The sequence below is a fragment of the Micropterus dolomieu genome, linkage group LG13 (assembly GCF_021292245.1).
Source record: "Micropterus dolomieu isolate WLL.071019.BEF.003 ecotype Adirondacks linkage group LG13, ASM2129224v1, whole genome shotgun sequence".
Classification (NCBI taxonomy): Eukaryota; Metazoa; Chordata; class Actinopteri; order Centrarchiformes; family Centrarchidae; genus Micropterus; species Micropterus dolomieu.
Genome location: NC_060162.1, coordinates 1,043,348 through 1,059,406, shown reverse-complemented (window position 1 = coordinate 1,059,406; position 16,059 = coordinate 1,043,348). Strand labels below are relative to the sequence as shown.

Sequence of the window (16,059 nt, the reverse complement as noted above, 5' to 3'; positions counted from 1 at the left end):
GTTACCACTGTGCAGGCTGGTGGTGGTGGTGTAATGGTGTGGGGGATGTTTTCTTGGCACACTTTAGGCCCCTTAGTGCCAATTGGGCATCGTTTAAATGCCACGGCCTACCTGAGCATTGTTTCTGACCATGTCCATCCCTTTATGGCCACCATGTACCCATCCTCTGATGGCTACTTCCAGCAGGATAATGCACCATGTCACAAAGCTCCAATCATTTCAAATTGGTTTCTTGAACATGACAATGAGTTCACTGTCCTAAAATGGCCCCCACAGTCACCAGATCTCAACCCAAGAGAGCATCTTTGGGATGTGGTGGAACGGGAGCTTCGTGCCCTGGATGTGCATCCCACAAATCTCCATCAACTGCAAGATGCTATCCATCAATATGGGCCAACATTTCTAAAGAATGCTTTTAGCACCTTGTTGAATCAACGCCACGTAGAATTAAGGCAGTTCTGAAGGCGAAAGGGGGTCAAACACAGTATTAGTGTGGTGTTCCTAATAATCCTTTAGGTGAGTGTAAATAAAAACACTTGTGATAATGAAATGATAAAGTTATGTCTCTGTATTTATTTAAAACAAATAACAATTAAAAAAGTTATCCATCACTCATCGCATTTCAGGAGAAACAAAAGGACTTGTTTCATTGTTTGCTAATCGACGCCCTCTGGTAACAAGAGGTGTAGATGGCGGTCCAGTGATAAGAGGAGAAGATTCTCCAAAAGTCTTTCTCTTAATCTCGTCAATTTTTCTTTTGACCTGTTGATTTGGTACAACTGATAAAGGTATATTCAGTATAGCCAACGATTGCAGATATTCATCCCAACCTGTAGGTCTCTGGCTGTCCGACACGTTTTGAGAAGCAGTCACTCCTCTTATTAAATCATACACATGAGACCCTTTAATAACATTACCATTAAACACAAACCCCACGTTCAGTCCATGCAGATATGTTTTTTGAGGAGGACATTTTATCCAAAATATGCTGGGCTTTATTCCTGCTGTTTTTTGGCATGTTTTTAAAAACTTCTTCAAAAACCAAGTCTCTTCCTTCTTGATTCTTCTGCTCTGAAGAGTGAAAATCCTCAGCGACCGGCATTGACAAAGTTAGTGTGTTCTGGTCTTTTTCTCCTGGTTTTACCATGGTGAGAAATCTCTGCAATGTGATGGAATATTTTTTTGATCTTCAGTCTTTTGATCCAGAATGTCTTACGATCCAGGTCATTTTCAACAGTTTCTAGAATAGACTCGTGTGCCGGAGGTCTTCTTAAAAGATCAAGCTGTTGTTTAGGTACCAGAAACATTTTTTGTGCATACTCCATAGTCCTCTAAGTTTGTCTTGAACCAATAAGACTCGTTATAAAAGGCACAGCGATACTCAGGAGGGGGAGAAGAAAACCGCCAGACTGTTTAAGCAACGTCTTCTTTTTCTTTGAAGCGCAAACCTTTTTATTGGCTAACCCCGCCTTCTTCTTTTTTAATTTTTGATTCTGTGTCTTATTTAAAGGAATTTTACCTTTTAAAACATTGAAAGCTGTTTCGTATAACGCTACCAAAAGGTTTGGTGATGCAGATTGAATAATATTCACTCTCTGAGATGGAGATGCTCCGTGCATAGTTTGCAGTAAGACAGGTTTCTCGTAATGCAATCAGACATGTTTATTTACTTTCTCTTAGGCACATACACAACAGGCAGCTCTGAAAGCAAGTCGGTTCTGAGTCTGAAATCATCAGGTGTCTTAGCTTTAAAATCAATCATCAAGTAACCATAAGGAACACTCGTGGCATCCTCGAAACAATCCATAAAAAAAATGACTCTTCCCAGGAAACATTTGTCTAGCCATTAGCATGACTTGGTATTTATCTCTGGGAGTTTTAAACAAAACAAGATTATTGGTATTCAGATCAATAGTACGGCGAACTTTGCCTTGAAAAAACAAATTCTGAACTAGGTATAAACAACTTAAATTTCTATGATGCACATATTTTGTAATCATAATTTGGACCTCAATGTTTTTGCTAGCATCACTCATTAAATCATCAATAATCAACAAATTGTTTTTATCTAAAGGCAACAATGTATCATCACACAAAGAAGATGGCAATCCTTCAACAAAATTCACATTTCTATTTTTCAATAACTGGTCATACAATGGTTGTCACTAGGATAGTAGATAGGGTGACATCTATCTCAGCTTAAATCACATCCTAATGTCCGAAGCTCATGTGATGCAGGCTAAAACCGGAAAAAAAGTCCCTGACATATTTTGCTTACTAGCTAATAATTAAGATGTTGCAGGCAAAACACACGATCGGTCTAAGAAAGTAACACAGAAGACGACAATACAGTAAGTATTAAAATAAATGACAGTGGGGACATTTTCCATCCGGCCTCCTCCCTTTCAAAGACAAAGCAGTATCCAGATGAGAATCAATACAGAGCATACAAACATAGCAAGGCTACAAGGTGCTTGTTAGTGGGCACTTAAAACAAAGACTGGTTAGGCTGATCTGGGAAATCCACAAAGCAAGGAGGATGACAGCGTGGGCCCAGTATGCTGCAAGTAAGGGTCCCAGACCTTATGGAAAGCATATATTTTGGGGTGAAGAATACACGTGATGTATTCACTAGGAATGCAGTCCATGACGATGTTGTGCCATGATCTAGCTCCCCTAGTGCAGTGAAACCCGCCTACAGCACAGCATCAGATCCCACCAATGGTTGCAGAACCATACCTCGATCCAGCTTGGTCTTACCAGCCCCTGGCTGCAACTGGTCACTCACACTTACTATCTTGTGTGTCGTAGCCGGGGCTCAGAGTTGGTCTTTTTTTGTCTTTATTGCCTCTGGTGCTTCCCATCTTGACGAAAGACTGTGGCCAAACATTTTCCAAAGACATAGCTTGTTGTTGCATAACAAAAATGTCTTATAGCACCTGGTTGTTGTCAGACTAATGGGAAAAAAAGCACAGAGTGGCACGGAGCTCTGGCAAAAACGTCCATCACATTACCCCCCCAGTTTCCAATTTCTAAACCTCTACATTCTAAACCTTCTTCAGCAGATTATTAAACACTGAATGATTTCAAGCAGGAACATTGTCATCTAATCATTGTCATCATAATTTTTCTTTATTCAGATTGTGGCACTGCAGTTTGCCAGAGATCAGCTGTGCTTCTCTGGCCTCAGTTCTGAAGTCCAACCCCTCCCATCTGAGAGAGCTGCAGCTGAGTGACATCAACTTGCAGGATTCAGGAGTGAAGCTGCTGTGTGGTTTTCTGGAGAGTCCACACTGCAGACTGGAGACTCTGAGGTCAGTTCACTGACTCTCTGTTACTATTGTAGATCTGATATGTTTAATTAACAATTGAATCTAATTTCTGTTCATATATAACTTCCATCCATAAAGTTTGTTCATATTTTCATGTTTCTTGTACTAAATTTAGTCTGCAGTCACAAAGACTTTTGTTTCTTAAAGAAACTATAGAAAATGTCCACTGTTAGTAGTTAAAGTAAATTATTGTTTCTAATTTTTGGTAAATGGTCACATCTGTATACAGAACATCCTCTGAACGAAAATTTGTTTTAATCTAGGGCTGAGCACGTTAACGTGTTATCACATGAATTAACGGCGACAATTATTTTATTGCACGTTAACGCAGTTTTAATTATTATAATTTTGAAAGTCCGCTGCTCACTGGCTCTGAATACACATACTGGGGCTGAACGATTAATTGCATTTGCAATATGATCGCCATGTGATAAAACGAGATTACACTGCGCTTACACTCTGGTGACACGCGAGAGTAAGCATCAACTACGCACATTACGCTGTACCTTGACTTTTTGTTGTACAATGGCCTTAAGCTTGACAGAAGCTGACACTACAGAAACTTTAGTCTCACACATACACTGATTTACTGCTTGTCCGTTTTGAATAATACAGAAGGTAAAGAGCTTAAAAATTTTATCGCATATTAAATCGCAATATTGGTAAAAAAAAAAATAGCAATTAGGTTATTTTCCAAAATCATTCAGCCCTAACACATAAAGTCAAACCATGGGTCACAGGAGGGGCGAGATGTTGATCAGCCTGCAAATCACCCACCCAAAGAAGCAGTGGAGGGAAGCTACGGCAGACTACGCTGGATGCAGTGTGTGGGAAAGTAGATAAACAAAAGCAAGACAAGCGAACAAATGTAAATGTAAATGTAAACGTACTTTAGTGTCACATACACATTCATGTATCGAAATTCATCCTCTGCATTTAACCCATCCCTGAAGGGAGCAGTCGGCAGCCACTGTACTCCAGAATGAAATGCCATGCCAGGTCAAACTGCACGGAGGACCTACCTAACATGTTTTTGATGGTGGCGGAAAACGGCACACCTGGAGAAAACCCACGCAGACACGGAGAGAACATACAAACTCCGCACAGAAAGGCCGGGGGCAACCGGGGTTTAAGCCTGCATACTTCTTGCTGTGAGGAGATTTTACACAGCCCCATCAGGAGGGCATTCCAGAAAGGGTCTCCGAGTTTGGTGTTGATCAGACCTTGCAAACCTGAGATATGACATCACGTTTTTTTAGCGTTTTCAAGAAATATTTGTAAGCTTAAAATTGGGCCATTTTTTCGCGGATCAAAATCGGCTTGGTCCAGACATCGGCCGTGCACCAAATTTTGCACAGGCCTTCGGGGGTGTCCCACATTATTGGTCCAAATTTGGTGTCTATTGGCCATTCCAAACCTAAGAGATGACATCACTTCCTGTCTTTAGCGGGGGTTTTTTGCAAACATTTGTTATCTTATATTTACGGCATTTTTTGTCGCATCAAAATTTCCTCTACAAACTTTTATCAGCTTCATCCAGAGATGGTCGGTGCCAAGTTTGGTGCCGATCTGACTTGCGGCTTCGGAGGAGTTAATTAAAAAAGGGTTTTCAGTTTTTGCGATTTTGCGGAAAAAACTATAGGCGAAAATGGGCGTGGCCTATACCAGTAGATTCAGCTCGGTCCCCCGAATGCGTGGATATAAGGTTTTTGATATGCACCTTTTGTAGGCGGAAGTTCAAAGGCCAAATGCGTTGACCTTGCTTATAGCGCCCCCTAGAGGTAGAAGTGTGGGAATTTCTGTGCCTGAGGTCATTGACAATGGTTGGACCTACCTTGTCAGGGCTCTACAGTGCGACCATTTTGCTTGCATATGCCCCTAAAATCGATACGTGTGAACCGGAAAAATGATTTATGAGCACAATGTGCGAGTAACTATAATCTACCGTAGGCTAATCCCCCACCCCGCCCGCCTTCGTTCGGGTTTGTTGACTATGAAGCAGAGGCTAGGCTACTAGCAGTTGAAAATTCCGCTGCAGCACAAGAGCTGAGGATTGTGGAGCTTGAAAAGCTGGTCATTGCCCTCATTGAGAGTTTGGACATGGCAGAGAACTACAGCAACCTAAACATTAGAGTCGTCGGCTTGGCGGAGGATACAGAGACTGGGCAGCGGGTGGAGTTTTTCAAGTCATGCCTACCTCGCATCCCAATGATGACCACAAAAGACAGCCGCATAAAGCTGGAGAGAGCCAAATGCACCTCTGCGCCGAAACCGGACCCGAACAGGTTCAAAACACCCCAGGCCCGAGTAGCGGCAGGACGCGACGCAAAGCTGGTGTCAATCATATCAGAGTTGTTAAAACTCTTGCAGGAAAAAAGCCAGCTAGTCACCGGAGCACCGAGAGATATCCCGATGGACGGGTAGCCCGGGGGCCGCTTGAGCAACTCATTACAAAAACAAAGACAGAGATGTCAGCAGCGGGAGAGGTGAGACAGAAGACAGTACGGAGAAGATAAGGAGGTTGTGGTGTTGGCTAGCTGGAGATTTAGCTATATCAGGGGGCTTATGATGAAACACATTAAATTTTTCCAAAAATCGATGTGCTCCTCAGTTTCACTTTTCGTTATCTGACCAATCACAGCCTGGATGGGGCGGGACATAAAGTTTTAATGGTTCAGTAAACTTCTAAAATGTTGAACTCCTATGCTTCTGATTATGGAGAAATCAAGAGACCAATGTAGGCCATCAACTGCTGTCTGACTGGAATAAATATTATACAGGTGGTGAGCTATATAGTATATTATTACATAAAATGACAATGCATATAGTTAAATTAAATCATTAATATATTAACATACTAACGGTACACTTTATTTTTTGATTAAAATTTAACTTTTATCTATATATTATTATAATAATACTGTATAAATACTAATACATTCATTTAAACTAGTTTCTCCATTTTGTAGAAAGAGCCTCTGCAGTGGAAAGATGCAGATTTCCACTACACTGAACAGTGTGCCAGTATGTGCCTCCAGCCTCCTTCTGAGAGCAACACGTTCCCCTTGTTCTATTTTACTAAAGTGAATGTAAAGTGTGATTTATACTTCTGCATTGAATCGACGGCATAGCCTATACGTTAACAATAGTAAAATCTGTCCCTGGTTCAAAAACTACCAATCCCAGTAAAGTTTTAGTGATGAGTGATCAGTGTTTTAAAAGCTGTTTTCAATGTCAATTTTTTTCTTTAATTCTAAATGCAGCTGTTTAAAGGATCAATATAGTTTCTCTCCTGTAGTTCCAGACTGGCCTGAGATAAGCAGCATGTCATTGATCTGTGTTGACATAAATAGTTATATGAATGTTGTGCTGACATTATGATGATAAGTCCCTCTTCTCATTTTAAGGAAAAGCTCATTGATTAGGACATAGTAATTTTGAGCTCCACATTTAAAACCTGAACACATCTGATTGGATTAGAAATGTATTTTTGTCTCCATCATTTATTCTTCATTCAGATTGTGGCGCTGCAGTTTGTCAGAGATCAGCTGTGCTTCTCTGGCCTCAGCTCTGAAGTCCAACCCCTCCCATCTGAGAGAGCTGCAGCTGGGTAACAATGACCTGCAGGATTCAGGAGTGACGCTGCTGTGTGGTTTTCTGGAGAGTCCACACTGCAGGCTGGAGACTCTGAGGTCAGACACCATTTTTTCCTTCTGTGCTGAGATTAATATGATGTGAAAGTTGTGGTGAAAATAAACTGCAGACATAATGCTGATATCATACTGATCCACACTGAGGATCTTAATGCTATTTTCTTCTTTAGTGGTTTAGTCCATTGACTGTGGCAGAGCAATGTTGAGCTCCACATTTAAAACCTTAAAATAGCAAGAAACATCTCCACTGGATAATTCACTCTGAAGCTCTTAAACTCCTGATTTTTAGCTTCTGTTCTCCATGTTTTAAATAAAGTATAATAATAAATACAATAAATAAATAATCTCTATTTCAGCTATCAGACAATAACAAATATATTCAGTATTTGTTTTTCCAACATTGTTATGAAGCTATATAATGCTCATGCTGACTAAATAGTTTAAAGTGAAGAAGTTTTGATTTTATGACTCCACTATTGCTAAAAGAAATATTGTAGATGTCTTTTGTTCACATTTCCCCAAAGCTCATGCTGACATATTTGGCATCTTTGGAAACTTTGGGATCTTGAGTGGAATCTTAAATCAGCTTCTGTGGGTTTTTCTTTGTGTTTGGCTGCATAACATGAGTTTGTATAGATGGAGCCACTGGTGGAGCTGCAGAGTTTAACAGGTGAAGTCACTACGTCTTTATTGAAGCAGCAGCATGTTGTCATTAATATTAATGAGAGCTTTTTTTACCTTTTTGTATTTTACAGTTTGAACCTGCATCCTGTTGGGTTCAGGTGTTTGGATTTTCCATTTTCTAAACTTCTACATTCTAAACCTTCTTCAGCTCTGAACAGATTATTAAACACTGAATGATTTCAAGCAGGAACATTGTCTTCTAAAGTTACATCATTTATTCTTTGTTCAGATTGTTGGGCTGCAGTTTGTCAGAGATCAGCTGTGCTTCTCTGGCCTCAGCTCTGAAGTCCAACCCCTCCCATCTGAGAGAGCTGGACCTAAGTAACAACAAGCTGCAGGATTCAGGAGTGAAGCTGCTGTCTGATCTTGTGGAGAGTCCACACTGCAGACTGGAGACTCTGAGGTCAGTTCATTGACTCTCTGTTACTATTGTAGATCTGATATGTTTAATTAACAATTAAACCTAATTTCTGTTTATACTAGGGCTGGGCAAGTTAACGCGTTATTATCGCGTTAACGCCAACAATTATTTTATGTCACGTTAATGCAGGTTTTATTATTATTTTGACAGTCCGTTTCTCACTGGCTCGTGAGAGTCAAACCATGGGTCACAGGAGGAGTGGGATGTTGATCAGCCTGCAAATCACCCTCCCAAACAGCAGTGGAGGGAGGCTTTGGCAGACTACGCTGGATGCAGTGTGTGGGAGAAGTAGAAAAGTGGATAGCTACACACTGCATGCTCATTAGTATTGGGCAAGATGTCGGTCTTGGGACCGTCCTTAAAATTGTAACGTAGTCGCTTGGCCCCGCTTGGAGGGTTGCTCTGTGCTCCAGACAGGGAGAGAAGCTCTCCACGAGTAAACAGCAGGCGCTCTATGGATAGTAACCATGGCAATGGCTTCTGTGCGCTATACAGCTGTGGCGTATTAACTTAAGTGAAAATTATAGTCTACATAACTTTACCTGATAGGCCTTCATCTAGTTTTGCGGGGATGCTCTGCAATGCAAATTTCCTCCTGTTGATGTCCTGATAACTATTTACTAAAAAGTAATAGATTCTGGATAGATAGATTTTGACCATTAAACACACACAAATTCTGGAGACATTTTCTGTGCACCGATTTATGGTGGAAATGTCTTATTTTTATAAAGGGAATCACGCAATTTAGGTGGCAGGTGACAATTCAGAATATAAAATATAATAGAATGTAATGCAGTAATCAGTAGTTTATTTGCCCCTAATTTTACCCCTGAGACTACCCCCTTTAGACCATCTGACAGACACAGAGCCAGTCTGGGACTGTAGACTACTCAATGAGACGAGTGCACTGCTCTTCATCAGAGGAAGAAAACCGAAACTGAAAACACTCGTGATCAGACAGAAATATCACCACACTTATTAGCACCTGTGATAAAGTGCAGCTCACAGCCGCTTTAGAGAGAATAAAGCATCCCGGAGCAGAGAGACAGTCACAGAGCAAAGTCGCAGACGCAGGCAGGTGGCGGGGGGTCAAGTTAGTGAACTTCAAACAAAATGTAGCAATATTATTGCGAGTAGCCTCTGCTCTTTGAAGACCTGCGAGACAGGCTGTGTCATGAGGATTATTGCATATTAACAGTGAAAATTATTTTGTTGCTTTTGTTAAGTTACATTCGGGGCTACAGTCAAAACATCCGGGGCTAAACCCCCGGAAAAATGACCTGGCGACGCCGATGGGTAACAGCACCATGCAGGGCAGGTGACAGGTGTGTGTTTACAGTGTTTGTGTGCTCTGAAAAACATAACAGCGCAGCTATAAAGTCTCAGCCGGCAGAACGAGCATGGTATTATTGCTACGTACACATATGGATGTAAGATTTAGGCCTAATAGACATCCGCTAATCAGAAACAGAGGAAACCACCTGCATCACTGCCGATGTCATTTAACCAGGGAGTGAATGGTGATTAATGAATCGGAATCAGAAAGAGCTTTATTGCCAAGTAATGTTTTTACACATACAAGGAATTTGCTTTGGTGATGAGTGGCTACACGTAGACAAACATACAGTTGACATAAATAAATGTAGAAATATATAAATATGGAATAGACAATGCAAGTTATATAAGAATAATAAGAGAATAGAGAAAAATAATACAACTCTTTGCAGAGGAAAGACGTGTTGCAACGGAAGAGAGTATTGTGTACATAGCCAAAAAAAAATTTGCAATATAAAAATATATAACAACAAAGATTAAACAATTAACAACAAATATGTGCAGTGTGCCAGGTTTGTGCGTGATATGAAATGCAATAATATTTACATGTGCAGACACAGTTCTATTATTTTAAAAGGAGGGGAGTGTCAGTGAGGGACCCGGGTCTTGTTGATGAGGCTAGCTGCTGATAGGAAGAAGCTGCTTTTGTGGCGAGAAGTTTTGGTCCTGATGGACCGCAGCCTCCTGCCAGAGGGGAGTCTGAAACAGTTTGTGTCCGGGGTGGGGAGAGTCAGCTGCAATCTTTCCTGCTGGCCTCAGAGTCCTGGAGGCGTACAGGTCCTGAAGAGAAGGAACATTGCAACCGATCACCCTCTCTGCAGAGCGAATGATACGCTGCAGCCTGCCCTTGTCCCTGGCAGTAGCAGTAGCGTACCAGATGGTGATGGAGGAGGTGAGGATGGACTCAATGATGGCGGTGTAGAAGTGCACCATCATTGTCTTTGGCAGGCTGACGTTCAGCTGCCACAGGAAGTACATCCTCTGCTGGGCCTTCTTGGTGAGAGAGGTGATTTTCAGCTCCCACTTGAGGTCCTGGGAGATGATGGTGCCCAGGAAACAGATGGAGTCCACAGTGGCAACGGGGGAGTCACACAGGATGATGGGGTAGGGCGGGGCTCTTTCTGTCCACGACCATCTCCACTGTCTTCAAAGCGTTGTGCTCCAGATTGTTCTGGCTGCACCAGGTCACCAGATGGTCGATCTCCCACCTGTAGGCAGACTCATCCCCACCTGAGCCCAATGAGGGTGGTGTCATCCGCAAACTTCAGGAGCTTGACAGACTGGTGACTGGAGGTGCAGCTGTTGGTGTACAGGGAGAAGAGAAGGGGGGAACGAACGCAGCCTTGAGGGGAACCAGTGCCGATGGTCCTGGAGTCAGAGACATGTTTTCCCAGCTTCACGTGCTGCTTCCTGTCCGTCAGGAAGTCAGTGATCCACCTGCAGGTGGAGTCGGGCATGTTCAGCTGGGAGAGCTTGTCCTGCAGCAGGGCCGGGATGATGGTGTTAAAAGCAGAGCTGAAATCCACAAACAGGATCCTGCCGTAGGTTCCTGGGGAGTCCAGGTGCTGGAGGATGTAGTGAAGGGCCATGTTTCCTGGATCGTCTACAGACCTGTTGGCTCTGTAGGCGAACTGCAGGTGGTCCAGGAGTGGGTCTGCGATTGATTTTAGGTGGGACAACACAAGGCGCTCAAAGGACTTCATAACCACAGAGGTCAGGGTGACGGGTCTGAAGTCATTTAGTCCTGTGGTCCTTGGTTTTTTGGTGACAGGGATGATGATGGAGGCTTTGAAGCAGGCATGACATGTCTCCAGTGAGGTGTTAAAAATGTCTGTGAACACCGGAGACAGCTGATCAGCACAGTGCTTCAGGGTGGACCCCGCTGCTTTGCGGGGTTTCTGCCAGTTTAAAAGGGACACAGAGAATGTCCTGCCAGTTAGATAGGAAGAGAGCCTCTTTAAGACACGGCCATATGGGCCAACTTAATTTTCTAGTTAACTGATTAAAAAGCTGTGGTCGACAGTGTCAAAGGTTGCAGTCAGTTTTATTTAGGAGGTTTGTTTGCAGCATTGTTGATCTTTTGATCACTGACTACTTCAAAGCCGTTTCAGTGCTGCGTTTAGTCCTGAAGCCAGATTGATACACATCATATAAATTGTGGAGGGACAGGTAATTATGCAGTTGTTTGCAGACAACCTTTTCAAATATTTTACTAGGAAAAGGGATATTGGAGATTGGTCTGCAGTTGCTTATCACAGATGGTTCTAAGGGGTTCTTTGAAAAAAATTAAATAAAGAGTAAAGTCTTCATTTTAATCCAGTGGCGCTAGAAATATGAATTCATGCTAACACAGACCATTTCATTTATCTTAAAAAACTGTAGTGGGGGAAAGATTAATGATTTAACACTATTACATTGTGTAGCACATTCATTGTTTTATAGACTGCATTTCCTTAATAAAGTGCTGAAATCCTCTTGTATGTTGCATTGGATTTATTTAGCTGTAACCTGGTGGGGACAAAATGCATGTGGCAATAATTGAAGTTGAAATTATGAATCAAACAGATAGACCTGTGAAGGTAAAGTCACAGTCCAACCCAGTAATAAGTAATAATTTTTATCTCCATAATTTATTCTTTATTCAGATTGAGGCACTGCAGGTTGTCAGAGATCAGCTGTGCTTCTCTGGCCTCAGCTCTGAAGTCCAACCCCTCCCATCTGAGAGAGCTGGACCTGAGTAACAACAAGCTGCAGGATTCAGGAGTGAAGCTGCTGTCTGATCTTGTGGAGAGTCCACACTGCAGACTGGAGACTCTGAGGTCAGTAGAGGGTTGGAGTCAGTCCATGCTGGTTTCAGCAGTATTCTACTAAACACTGTTAGTATCAAAGCAGAGATCCAGTATTTCCTGTAAACCTCCAACCTTCTCAGCGGCTGCTTTTCATCAGTGAAACTGTGAGAGGAGAATGGTGACAGGCTTCAGGATTGGACAGAAAGACACAGAGAGAGAGAAAACAGGCCAGGGGCAATTCTAGGATCAGACCTTTAGGGGTGCTCAGCCCCTGATGAGAATGGAGCATGCATATAATACCTTGCAAAAGTGTTCACTAATTGGTGGAGAGAATAAGTAGGCCTACTAAAGAGGAGCTGGTCCAGAGCGGAGCGGGTCAGTCAAGAGCTTTGTGTTGAAAAGTGGTGGGGACATAAGGGTTTAGATCAGGGGTGTGATGATACATTTGGGTCATGAGACGTGACGGTGCACGAGAACAAGACAAGAAGATTTTGTATCACTATTTAGATTACATTTACTCATTTGGCATTGATGTTTTTATCCAAAGCGACTTACATTTGAGATGAAACAACATACAATCATCGACAAAGCATCAAATACAGCACGAGATCTACAACTGACAATACATACTAGTAAGAGCAGCAATAAATACTAGTAAGAGCTTAAATATAAGATTAAATATTTGATGCTGAAATATATGTGCAGGGGGTCTGATTTTGAGCATTAAACTGGTAATTTCCTGCATTCTAGAGACATTTTCTGCTCCAATTTACACAATTTTCAATTTATGAGAGAAAACTATATTGCATAGCATTAGCATAGCTTTTCTCAAAGCATTTTCATTTGTTAGTTAACATTTCTTGGTGCAAGCTGTTTTTCAGAACATTTTTAAACAAATGCTTTCAAAAATTGATGTGGACAAAATCAGCTATTTCAAAATGTAGTGGTGACATGTCCCCAGCGTCCAGTGTAAATGACACCTATGGGGTCAGTGGACCAGTTAGGGTCAGACAGCAGTGTGGACCTGTAGGCTCGTGTTTACTCCCTCAGAGGAGGAGGGAGGGTGTTAAAAGTGTTTCCCTAATTTAAGTGTTCAGTTTTGTGTTTTCATTTAAATGTTGTTAAATGCTTGCTTTCTCTTTTTAGGAAGTAGTTTCTGTTGCTGATTGAGTTTAATTTGTTAATTATTTTGGTTGTACAGAATCTGTGAAGTATAAATTATTTCTATTAGTATAATATTCCAACATTAAATTAAAACTCATTTCTAGTTAGCAGTGTTGGGCAGGAACTGTAATAATATTACTTTTTCCATTTTACATTTACTCATTTTCCTAGTAACTACTAGTAATGGTTTACTATTTCCAAAATAGTAATGTTATTAAAGTTACTAATCCAAGTAACCCTGCGGTACTGAGTTACTGAATCCAGTCCTTTGTTTTGTTGGCAGTGTGCTTTGGCTCATTGTCCTGCTGCATGATAAACTTCCTCCCCATTAATTTCAATGCATTTCTCTGTAAACTGGCAGACAAAATGTTTCTGTCCACTTCTGAATTCATTCTGCTGCTACCATGATCAGTTCCATCATCAATAAATATTAATGAGCCTGCTCCAGAAGCAGCCATGCAGGCCCAAGCCATGACATGACCTCCACCATGCTTCACAGATGAGCTTGTATGCTTCGGATCATAAGCAGTTCCTTTCTTTCTCCTCACTTTGCTAGAGATTCATCTTGGTCTCATCAGTCCATAGGATTGTATTCCAGAACTTTTGTACTTCTTTGCAAATTTCAATCTGGCCTTCCAATTCTTCCTGCTGATGAGTGGTTTGCATCTTGTGGTGTGGCCTCTAGATTTCTGCTCTCTGAGTCTTTTTCCAACAGTGGATTGTGATACCTTCACCCTGCACTGTGGAGGTCGTTGGTGATTGGTGATTCCTGATTCCTGATGTTTTGGGGGTTTTCTTCACAGCTCTCACCATATTTTTCTCAGCTACTGTTTTCCTTGTTACGACCTGTTGGACGTCTGTTGCTCAGTACACCAGTAGTTTATTTCTTTTTCAGGACATTCCAAATTATTGTGATTGCTCTGCCCAATGTTTGTCCTGATTTGTTTCACACATCTAGATGTGAATACCAGGAAACAAAAGCTGAAATTCTGAACTCTTGTCTCATACTCATCTTTTGATCTTAAACCCAAATGTCTTCAGTGAACAACAAAAACAAAGGAATTTGCCTTCCCGTTCCAATACTTTTGGGGAACAATTATGGTAGGTTGTAGTTTTTACTCGCACACTGTGCTCGTAAATCATTTTGCCTAGTTAGCCCTGCACTGCCCCAGTACCTGTCACTGTTTTTTCTGGTTCCATTGTCCTCCTCATCCTGTGGCTCCTGCTGCTCCTCCTCTTTCTTCTCTCCCTCCTCATCAACATGACTGGGGTCATCATCAGCCTGTCCCTCTGCATCACCACCACTGACCTTAATAGCTAATATACATACAGACACACAAAGATTCCTTGCTTATTGCATGCATTACTACATTAGTTCAATACTTCTGCCTCTTGTGCCGACATCTTTTTCTTCTTAAGAAGAGCACCACACATTTCTTTTTTCTCTTTCTTTTTTTTCGCAATAGTTACCGTCTTTGATGCACTTGTCACACAACCCTAGGCTGAGTTCAGCACACAGCCATTCAGAATTCAGCAAAAACGAGGATCAGTCCAATTTGGGAGGGGCCGCTCGTATCCGCCTTCAATATTGAAAGTATTAGTTTGGCCCAGACTGACAGCGTTCCGCTGAAGCAGACAGGTCTGCCAGCGCAGTCGCGGATCATTCAGTAAAACTAAAATTAGAAACTGAAAAATGTCAGTATTTAGGGACATTAAATCATAAGTAATAATAATAATGTAAGAAAAGCCATATGAAACTGTAGGCTAATTGGTTGTCCCTTCTCTTGCTTCTCCAAAATCTAACGTTAGAAGACAAAAAATAATTTTCAGAAAATATTAATAAATTTTTGTATTTTTTTTAGGGGTGCTTGGAAGAAAATGGTCTAAAATCGCCCCTGTAACAGGCAGCCAATCAGATCAGCCAGAAGCTTGTTGTGATCATGTGTTTGACTTGATGTGAAGACGACTTTTGTTGTTGTGTTCATGTCTACAGGAAATAAAGCTGGATTCCAGCTGACAGCATCACAAGATGTATAGAGACCCAACGAAGGTTAAAATCAAGGGCAACTGGACTTGGTTGAAGATACTCGAAGAAGTGTATGCGGTCCAATGCAGTGAGGAATGCACAGACCTGTATATTGGGGAGACTAAACAACCACTACACAAACGCATGACTCAACACTGAAGGGCCAACTCCTCAGGTCAAGACTCTGCAGTCTACTTACATCTGAAGGACAGAGGACACTCGTTTGAGGACCACCAGGTGCACATTTTAGACAGAGAAGATGGATGGTTTGAAAGAGGTGTCAAGGAAGCATCTACACCAGGGTGGAGAAGCCGTCATTGAACAGAGGAGGGGGTCTACGCCACCACTTATCCCCCACTTACAATGCTGTCCTTTCATCACTTCCCAGGAAACTCAACAAACGTAACCTATTGGCCTCAGGTGAAGATACCAACGATGGTCGTTCAGTCTCGGCCACAGGTAGTCTTAACGACCGTAACGACTGTCGTCACAGCAACAAGGAACACTAACGAACCAGCAGTATCGATGACCCGGGATAACGACCCCACTGAGGTTAGATAGCTGAGTTTCCCTGCCAGTCAGTCAGAACTGAAGAAGTCCTTTGGATGAGGGACGAAACGTCTTCCAGTATCTTCAACCAAGTCCAGTTGCCCTT

The 16,059-nt window shown here is 41.9% G+C and overlaps 1 protein-coding gene across 1 annotated transcript in view; it reads left to right on the top strand.

Annotated features, from left to right (window-relative positions):
* Window positions 1-16,059, top strand: part of LOC123981787 (NACHT, LRR and PYD domains-containing protein 12-like) — a 42,296-nt gene that overhangs the window by 25,583 nt on the left and 654 nt on the right. Inside the window, exons 8-10 of the mRNA XM_046066968.1 lie at window positions 6,851-7,024; window positions 7,899-8,072; window positions 12,071-12,244. Of these exons, the coding sequence (XP_045922924.1) occupies window positions 6,851-7,024; window positions 7,899-8,072; window positions 12,071-12,244 (522 nt within the window). The remainder of the gene's footprint in view (window positions 1-6,850; window positions 7,025-7,898; window positions 8,073-12,070; window positions 12,245-16,059) is intronic.